We start from the raw sequence: 10,151 nt of genomic DNA, 5'->3' as shown, positions 1-10,151 counted from the left end.
TGAGACCCCCCGCTCCAGAGGCCAAGACAGGCAGCGCTCACACACAGCAGGAGGAGGGGTCCACCGGGCCACCGCGTGCGGTGGGGTCTGTAGGGAGCTTGGCTTGTGGGGATGGCAGGCGGGTAGAGGGCTAGGGAGGCCCCTTGGACCTGGGACTGGACAGCCTGAGGCCAGCTTCCCCCGAGTGAGGGGTGGTGAGGGGAGGGCACCTGGTGCCCACAAAACGAGGGGCAGGAAGTGACTGGGCTAAGACCAGCAAGGGCTACTGGGAAAGATGGGCAGGGGGCCAGTTCTCTCAAGTCTCAAAGTCCTTTTCATTTGTTTCTTGTTGTCGCTCAAAGTAAAAAGTCGGGGAAAGTGTGTGTGTGTGGTATGTTGTTTATGGCGTGTGTGTGTGTGTGTAAGCTCAGGGACTATAGGAGATACGGTGTGTGTGCAGGAGAGGGGGTGCGTGGGCAGAGACTTCCTTGTGGGGTGGCCGTGAGCTCGCTGGAGGAGGGGATGGGGAGGCTAGTTCTGGCCACTGACTGCGAGGGCCCAGAGGAGTCCTCTTGCTGCAGGCCCCCCTGACCTGGCCTCCTGAGAGCAGGGGAGGGCCCAGGGACATGGGGACATGTTTGGGGCTTGAATCAGCCTGAGCCAGACTGCAGCCTTGTCCAATTGGGCTGTGGTGCCCCAAAGGCCCCCAAGGGGACAGTGGCCAAGCCACACCCATGGCTCAGCCGGGTCTCAGCTGTCAGTGTCGGAACCTGAGCGCCCAGGCCCACAGCCTGGCGTGCGGCCAGGGAGAGTCCTCACGTGAGGCGTCTCCACCCCCGGCCTCACTGCTTGCTGTTCCTCCACCCTCCAGGCACCTGTCTCCCATTCCCACCACCTTGTGGCTCCGGGTAGGGACCTCAGCGTTCCCATCTGTGAAAGGCAGGTCCAGCCCACCTGCTGCCCACCTGCCTGAGGGCTGGGAGGTCCTCCTCGGGGCCGCAGGGACAGGCGGTGCTGCTCAGGAGGGACCACAGGCACTAACCTGGACAGACCAGGTTGCCGCGCTCCGTGCCTGGCCCACCTTCAGGGCCCCAGCCCTTGGTCCTTCTGACAACCCTTTCTTCTCCTGGGCCTTCCCCTCCCCACCCCCTTACCCACCCACACCCCAGGGAGATTGGAAGGACAGCCTCACCCCACCCAGACTTGGGCAGTGAGCCCGGAAGCCAACAGGAAAGGTGGGAGGCTCTGAGATGCGGCTTTGTCTCTGCATACCCCCAACCCATCCCGCCCCGTCGCGGCGCTCTATTTCCCACGCCTCTCTGACTGGACAGGCAGCTCCCTGAAGGCCGCAGCAGCAAGTCAGATTCGCCTCCGGGCCCCTCACAGGCCTGGAGAGGCTGGTATGCAGTTGGCACTCGATGACTGCTTGATGGCCAGCTGGCTCGGTAGATGGTGGCCTGGGAATCTGTCTCCCCAGCTGATCTGGGGCTTCCAGGAGCTCGGGGACTGAGTCTGCCTCACCTGGCACCCCCTTGCCTAGGGCAGAGTAATTGCTCAACAAGTATTTGTGGAACTAATAGACGTAATACTGTGGGCTGGCGTTTATTGAGCGCCTACTATGTGCCAGCCGCTGCACTAGCACTTGGCACCTTTTAACTCAGTGAGTCCTGAAGAGGGATTCTGCTGGGGGAATGGAGCAGACCTGCTCTAAGCACACACGTGTGTGTGTGTGTGTGTGTGTGTGTGTGTGTGTGTGTGTAGACGCACATTCCCGCTCGTGAAGACCGGTCACTTGTGTCACTTGTGCAGTGACTCACATATGCGGCATACGTACCGCGAACCCCCTCCATGGGGGAAGCTACCTGGGGCTTCTGGGACCCTGTCTGCTCGAGCCCTTCCTCGGGGATGGGGCTGAGGGGGGACTCCATGCTGGCCCCCCTACTCGGAGCCCCAACCCTGCATGGGGTGACAGGTCTAGAGACCCCCAGCAAGTGTAGTGAAGGCCATGAGGATGAAAGGGTGCTCAGTTTCCCTGTGAAGGAAGTTTTCTCTGATCCCACGTGAAGGGAAATGGCTAGGCAGGGCCCGTGAGTGTGGAGTCAGCACTGTCTGCTGGAACATGTGTGTCCACATATGATTCATGCTTCTGAGTCTAGGTATTTGTGTGCACCTGTGTCTTTGTGTGGGCCCCTGTGTGCCCAGGTGTGGCCAGGGTGTCTGGGTGTGTGGCTACCCTCCGTGGAGCCACCCCTCCCCATGGCAGTAACTGCAGTTGAGAGGGGTGACACTGCGGCAGTCACAGAGGGGCCTGGGGGCTCTCCTGCAGCAGCCCTCCCAGTTCACCCCTGTGCTGTGGTGAGGCAGGTACACTATGCCTTCGCCTGGACCCACTGCCTCAAAATCCCCCTGCCCAGAGCTCCAAGCCGGCCCCACCTCTGCCCTCTGCCACCAGCACCCACCAGCTGCAGCCTTTTGGAAGCAAAAAGAGGTGCCTCTTGGAGCAGCTGGCAGGGGGACAGAGCTGCCCAGCACTGGGTAGGCACGCCCACCCTGGGTATTCGGATCTGCCGAGGACGCTGGCTTTTGCAGGCAGGCCAGGGTTAAATATTAGCTCCGTGTCTTTCTGTGAGCCTCAGTTTCTTCATCTGTAAAACAGGGTGACAACCCCCTGGGTTACTAGAGGTCTAGATGGGATCGGGTTTCCACAGTAGGTGCCCACTCACTGGGAGCTGTGGTGATCATGAAAATCATCATTATTATTACAAGCCTGAGGGTCTGCACCTAAGGAAGAACCCTAAGGGGTGGGCCGACAAGGTGGCTAGGAGCATGGTGCCCCCAAGTCTGTTGAGGGTGGGGATGCCCACAGATAGAGCAATGGAGGTAGGAGTGGGGTGTGAGGATGCTCTGGTGAGGGAGGTGGGGCGGGGCTGGGCGGCCTAGGGGATGCTCCCAGCCTGGAGCCCTCTGGGCTCTCCTGCACATGTGGAGCCCTGTGGGCATGCAGGGTCCCCCGCTAGGCTCTAGGACAAGGGCAGTGAGCACCTGCCCAAGGGACTGCATCTGTCCGTTCACAGCCGGCTTCTCATCCCAGAGCTCTTGCTGATGCCGACAGGCTACTGGCCTCCTCGCTTGCCATCGCTAAGCGTGCCCAGGGCTTCTCCTTTGCCCTCCTGCCATGGGATGTTGGCTCTTGTTGCCCTTGGAGAGCCTCTTCTAGGAGAAGGGGCCCAGCTGGCTGCCCCAGGTTGGCTTCCAGGAGCAGATGGAGTCCTCAGATAGAGCCTCGTCCTCTCAAGGCCTAAGGCTGCCCCGTCCAGCCAGGCTGACACTGGGCCGCCATCCTAGCGCTTGTCTGCCTTCTGCTGCCGCAGGGCCTGCAGGAAGACCCCTTTCACCTGGCCCAGGGTCTCATGGTACATTCGGAAGTCCTCCTCCTTTCCCCGGAGGGCACTGCTTAGGGCAGCCTTCAGCATTTCGTTCTCCTCCACCTGGATGGCCAGCCTAGACCACACAGAGAAGAGGGCTCAGCGCGGCTGAGCTGGCACACGTGAGTGTGTGTGCATGCGTGTAGAGGGCCCTGGGAAAGGCTGCCAGCTCTTCAGACTCAGGGTACTCTCTGAACTCCTCTCAGGGACCCTTGGGAGAATACCATGTGGGATTCCTGTCTGGGCCCAGCCACAGCTACTGGGCCTGGTACCCAGTCGTTCCCCCAAATGTTGGCTGCCTCAGGCATGAGTACTAATTTATAGAGGTTCCCCCTTTCCCACCACTGCATTTGACCTTAAAAGGTTTAATTGAATGAGAAAAGTGGGTTCAGTGACCCACACTTGATAAAACTTCTCTTGGGAAGCATGGGCTCTTTAGGGTTATGGCTGGGTTTCTCTGCCCTCTGATGGCCAGTTACTGAATTACAGGCCTAGAACCCAGGACCCAGCAGGACCAGCCTTCTGGGCAAATAGAAGTCAAAGGGGGAGGGACGTGATCCCTCTGCCTATCAAAACACCGCCACCCAGACACCACCACCCTTTCAAGAAGACAGGGCAGGGAGCACCTGGTGATCAGCTCCTCCATCTGGGATTCCACGGGCACATTGGAGATCTGTGCAGAAGACGGGTCCTTCCTCTCACTCTCCTTTGGGTTGTGCCTGGTGTTAGAGGTGGGCACACCTGTGGGGCAGCAGCAGCCACTTTCTGTGGTGAGGCCATGGCCCTGTGTTAACACTTCCTTCTCCCACCCGCAACTGTCCACTTCCTGCTTCTCCACTTGTTGAAACATTAGACCTCCTTCAAGGTGCAGGACAAGGGCTGCCTTCCTCCAGGCCCTGACTGCCCGCTTTGTACCAAGGAGGTTCCTCTCACTACTCTCTCCATATTTGCACTCTATAAGTTTCTGGAAGGCAGCTGGGCCTGAGGCCTGGCCTGCAGGTCGAGTCTGAGTCTAGGCTGTCACCGCATCTGATGCCCTCTTACCACTGGGTCCCCCACCTCCAGTCTCCATCCATACGTACAGGGAATCCACGGTGGCTGGGGCCAGGGGACAAAGAGTGCTCAGAAAAAGAAATCAAAGCCCACCTGGTGGGGAACTCAAGCACTGTCACAGCATCAGAAAACGTCTGTGCTGAACAGGCCCTCAGTGGTGGCATGGCGCCGGGGAAATCACTTGGCACCAGCAGACCTGGCTTTTACTTCCTGTTGTGTGGCCCCGGGTAAATCATCAACCTCTCTGAGCTGGTTTCCTCACCTGTAACGTAAGGATAATAGTTCTTGCCTCTAGAGCTCTGTGAGGCCACAGTGAATACACATTTGGCCCTCAAGGCCTGTGTGATGGGACCACCTCCTCAGCACCTCGTGACTTCCCTACCTCACCACATATTCACCTCCCCATGACCCAGTCTCACTACCTCCAAGCCTCCAGCCGTGCACCCACCTCAGGGCCCTTGCACTTCTTCTTCCCTCTGTTATCTATGCCACATCCTCAGCCCCTTCCACCACCTCTGCTCAGACATCAGCTCATCAGTTAGGGTGGCCGCCCCATAGAAGACAGCTGCTCTCTGTACCTCCTGTCCCCTTATACTCAGCTGTAAGCCACAGCGCTCACCTCCATCTGACCTACCATCTTTTACTGGTTTATTGTTCTCTTCCCCACTGGCATGGAACTGCCACGGGGGACCACATTGCACAGTCAGGCTCCCTATTGTACAGGCGGAGGGGTGTGCTATGCCCCCAAGAGGGGCGGTGCTCTTCCCATGTCACAGGCCAGCATGGACAGAAGCCACATGGTCACTTTCTCCCCAGGCAGTTGCCCTTCCCTGTCCAGGCAGGACCAAAGTGGTTTTCCCTGCTGTGGCTTAGCCGTCCCTAGTTGGGAGCCCCGCCACGTGGCAGGAGGTGAGTCCATGGCCTGGAGACACTACATTCCTAAGGGACCTGTTTCTGCAAGCCCAGCAGGGCTAAGTCCCCAGGACCTTCCCCAGCCTGGACTCTCAGCAGCTCCTGGAAGGCCCCTGGAGCCCTGGCCCTGCTGGTGGGAGAATGACACCACTCCCACTCTGTGTCCTACTTCTGGAATGTCCTCCTGAAACGTTCTGATCTCTGCGCTGGGAAAAAATCTGAGTGTCCTTGGCTGGGGGCGGGGGAGTACTGGGGTGTTGAGAGGCAGGGAAGTTGGGGGGCAACACCTCTACTCCTGAGCCTGGAGGGGTTGGGATGGGGATGTTGGAGAGAGGCAGGCTCATCCTCTTCACACCGAAGGTTCTTCCTCCCCAGGAATGGCTTCTGATTCTGGCATCCCACACCCTCACTTCCCCAGCCCCACAAGACGCTGCCACTTCTGGTCTGGAGACTGTACCTTAAGAACCACTGTGTTAGAGCAGTAGAACTAACCTATTTTTTTTTTTTTTTTTTTGAGGTACATGGGCCTCTCACTGTTGTGGCCTCTCCTGTTGTGGAGCACAGGCTCCGGACGTGCAGGCTCAGTGGCCATGGCTCACGGGCCCAGCCGCTCCGCTGCATATGGGATCTTCCCGGACCAGGGCACGAACCCCCGTCCCCTGCATCGGCAGGCAGACTCTCAACCACTGCGCCACCAGGGAAGCCCTAGAACTAACCTTTTGATTTAGGACAACTAAACCGTCCTCTGGAGCTGGTGTGGTCATGTGATTAGGATCTGGCCAATGGGATGAAAGCATAAGTGACACAAGCAACCTTAGGGTCCTGCCCTTGAAAGGTAAGGAGCTCAGGAAAGAGGGAGGAGCCAGTCAGCAGCACCGGTCAGCCCCTCCGTCAGGGTGGAGCTTTGCCTGCCCCTGCTGCTGTGTGTCCTCTCCCCCCTGGCCCCCGAGTCAGAACCAGGAGCCCCAGAGCACCGTGGGCCCAATGTGACCCCGGGCCGGCCCCACCTCAGCCCCACCTGTTTTGCTCCTGTGGGCTGCTCTCTGAGAAGCTGACGTCCTCCCAGGCTCCAGGCGCATCTTCTCCAGGTGCTGCTCCAGCACCGCGGTGCGGTGCCGCTCCTCCTGCAGCTTCCTCTCTGACTCCAGAAGCTTGCTGTTGCTCTCCTCCACCCTGGTGATGAGAGAGCAGGGTCTGCCATAAGCCCTGGCACCCCACCTGCTCAGGCTGTCAGAGAGGTGGGCACAGCTTACACCAGTGGGCATGGGACTCGTTCTTCCTGATTTTTATTGCAGTAATATAGGAATGTGCATTTAAAACCATATCGTTCTCTCCAAGGCTTAAAATGAAAAAAAACAAAAACAAAACAACACACAGCCTCTCCCCACCCCTCCTCACTCCCAATTTCTGCTCTCCAGAAGCAACCACTTCTACCGCTTTGAGCTGTTTCTTCCACTACTGCCATATTTCTACAGATGCTTATGCTGCTAATTTTTTAAGTCTTAAATATAATCTTTTGACTTCCTGTCAGGCAACATGAGAACTTAGTTTTATTTTAGTACTCTCTCCTTGCCAAACAGAATCGCCTCTTCACCTCCCGATGTAGTTATATTACCATTTTTTGGCTCAATTAGTGTTAGGTGGTGTATTCGTTTTCTATTGCTGCTGTAACAAATTACCACAAACTTAGCTTAAAACAACACAGATTTATCGCTCCGTGGTTCTGTAAGTCAGAAGTTCAGCAGGTTCTGTTGGTTTCTCTGCTCCAGGTTTCACAAGCCAAAATCAAGGTGTTGGCTGACCTGGGCTCTTACCTGGAGTTTCCAGGGGAGCATCTGCTTCTAGGCTCGTCCAAGTTGTTGGAAGGATTCAGTTCCAACTGAAGGACTGAAATCCCTGTTTCCCGCTGGTTGTTAGCTGGGTGACTTTCATCTTTTAGAGGCTACTTGGCCCCCTCCATCTTCAAAGCCAGCCAGATACCCTTTTCATGCTTTGACTCTAACTTCTTCTGAAGCATCTCTCTGGCCCGGGCTGGAGAAATTTCTCTGCTTTTAAGGGCTCAAGTGATTAGATTGGGCCCACCTGGTAATCCAGGATAATCTTCCTATTTCAGGGTCCATAACGATCATCACATCTGCAGAGTCTCTTTTACCATATAACATAAAGTATTCACAGGCACAAGAGTGGGGTGAAGGGCACTGAGGACAAAATCCTGTCTACCACAAGGGGTTACGTTAGGAAGATTATTCAGACAGGCAGTATACTCATGATTACATTTTCTTATTTGCTTGCTTTTCCTGGATTTAGTGATTGCTTTCTGTTTGTTATTATTATTATTATTCTCTATATGCCTGTCATGAACTCATGGGCCTTGAAGAACTTGTTATTTGGTTATTTTACTAAAGGATCTGATTACTTTCACTGAGGCTGGGGCTAAGGTCCTTCTTGTGGTTAGGGATGGCATTTCAGACTTCTGTGCTACTGAAGGCTCAGCTAGAAGGCCAGGACTGTCCCAAGAGATCTCACCCAAGCAAAGGATTACATACGTACATACACACATGCAAATCAGAGTGGAAGCCTGGATACGTACGTGCAGTGTTGGAGGAAGTGTTCTTCCCACCTTGGTGAAGAGTCAAGAGGGAACAGAATGGTAACAATTTTGAAAAGAATACAACTACCAACACAAAACTGTATGCCAGCATAGTATACAGCCACTAACACAACCCGTTCAAGCGTGTTCCTTGAAACGTATTTGCAAAAGCAAAAGACTAAAATAACCTAAAGGTCCATCAAAAACTAATGAAAAAAACGAAAAACGAATGAAAATTAAATAAAATTCAGTTCCCCCAAAGCTCTAGGTATCAGCTGAGAGAGAATCACACACGCATGACTCTGAGAGTGAGTGTCTCTTTAATTTTGTGTTCTAGGCGCCTTGCTTGCCCGACCCTCATCCCAGAGGCCCTGGAAGATGAGGCACCACACGGAGAGAGAGGCCACGTACAGGAGAATGGAGGTGCCCCCGCTGAGCTGGCTGAACGGGGCATGTGAGTGATCCAGGTGGCATGATGTGAAACAGAATTACCTAGGCCACCCACAGAATGGTAAGAAAGAATAAACCATCGTGTTTGAGGCCACTGGGTTTGGGATGGTGCAGCAGTAGATGACCAAGTCACGTTGATGCACAAATCCACCGCCCCAAAACTCAGGTGTAACTCAAAGGAGGGACTTCCCTGGTGATCCAGTGGTTAAGACTCTGCGCTCCCAAGGCAGGGGGCCGGGGTTCGATACCTGGTCAGGGAACTAAGATCCTACATACCGCAACTAAGCCTGCACCGCAACTGGAGAAGCCCCGCACCGCAACGAAGACCCAGCACAGCCAAAATAAATAATTAAATAAGTTAAATTAAAAAAAAAAGAAACTCAAAGGAATTGAGAGAGAAAGTCATAATTGGGTATATTTCTTCCATTGGATAGGTTAGAGGCTTGTATTATCCACTATATATATTTTTTAAAATTTTATTTATTTAATTTTTTTTTTTAAATAAATTAATTTATTTATTTTTAGCTGCATTGGGTCTTCATTGCTGCGCACAGGCTTTCTCTAGCTGCAGCGAGCGGGGCCCACTCTTTATTGCGGTGCACGGGCTTCTCATTGCGGTGGCTTCTCTTGTTGTGGAGCATGGGCTCTAGGCACACGGGGTTCAGTAGTTGTGGCGTGCGGGCTCAGTAGTTGTGCACAGGCTTAGTTGCTCTGCGGCATGTGGGATCTTCCCAGACCAGGGCTCGAACCCGTGTCCCCTGCATTAGCAGGCAGATTCTTAACCACTGCACCATATAATATAATGGAGGGAAGCTCTCCATTATATTTCAATGACAGAAAAAGAATTAATGTTACTTTTTCTCATTTGCTTGAGCATGTCTGCAATTCATATCCTCTCTTTTCTACTGAAAAGAAAACAAAGCTGGCCACTCCTCACTGCTTAGGGAGGCCATCCCAGCACCCCAGCTCCTTTGGTGACTGTACTCCATCTTTCCCTTTGGCAAGCTGCCCCTCCTCCATTTCATTTTTTTTTTTTTTTTTTTTTTTTTGGCCGCGCTGCACAGCATGCAGGATCTTAGTTCCCTGACCAGGGATCGAACCCGCACCCACTGCAGTGGAAGTGCGGAGCCTTAACCACTGGACAGCCAGGGAATTCCCACCCCTCCTCCATTATGTCAGCACCTGGAGGTCCTTCCGGTCAGGGTGCCTGGCCTGTGTCCAGGGTTGGACGTGTGAGCCACCCCAGGCCAGCTAGACCTTCTCTCCTAGAAACCACTGGCACAAGAACTGAAAGCCACTGGGCCTACATCGTTCCAGTGGCCCAGGAGGGACCACTCAAGGGTTCCTGCTACCAAGGTCCCTGGATCTTCTTGGGCTCCTCTTCTGCCCTGCAAAGGAGGGCAGTACTTTGGAGTCGGCCAGCACCTTCCCACTCTCTCCTTTCCCTTAATTTAGCCAGAATTGGTTTCTATTGTCTGTCACCAAAGAGCCCTGACTGACATGTGACACGGCCTGTTCAGGCAGACATTCAGTGTGGTCCTTGATATTTTTCAGTGCGGAGGTCACATGGTTGGGCCATGTGTTGGCCTGGGCACCTACAGTTCTTGCCAAAAGGGTCACTTGAGCAAGGAACACTGATTTATCTGAATAGAAATCTGTCAACAACCCCTTGGAGGAAACCAAACCCCCTGGTCCACTGCCTTGGGCCACATACTTTCCTCCCCCAACCAGGGAAGTCTCAG

General features: G+C 54.6%; 1 protein-coding gene across 1 annotated transcript in view; it reads right to left on the bottom strand.

Moving 5' to 3' along the window:
* Positions 1-3,320: 3,320 nt before the first annotated feature.
* Positions 3,321-10,151, bottom strand: part of CCDC13 (coiled-coil domain containing 13) — a 29,848-nt gene continuing 23,017 nt past the window's right edge. The window contains exons 13-15 of the mRNA XM_027088325.1: positions 6,388-6,542; positions 4,031-4,145; positions 3,321-3,480 (exon numbers count right to left, since the gene is read on the bottom strand). Of these exons, the coding sequence (XP_026944126.1) occupies positions 3,321-3,480; positions 4,031-4,145; positions 6,388-6,542 (430 nt within the window). The remainder of the gene's footprint in view (positions 3,481-4,030; positions 4,146-6,387; positions 6,543-10,151) is intronic.

This window comes from Aethalodelphis obliquidens, unplaced genomic scaffold (genome assembly GCF_003676395.1).
Source record: "Aethalodelphis obliquidens isolate GAN/ISIS:26980383/991018 unplaced genomic scaffold, ASM367639v1 scaffold62, whole genome shotgun sequence".
Classification (NCBI taxonomy): Eukaryota; Metazoa; Chordata; class Mammalia; order Artiodactyla; family Delphinidae; genus Aethalodelphis; species Aethalodelphis obliquidens.
This window is presented reverse-complemented; position numbering and strand designations above follow the sequence as displayed.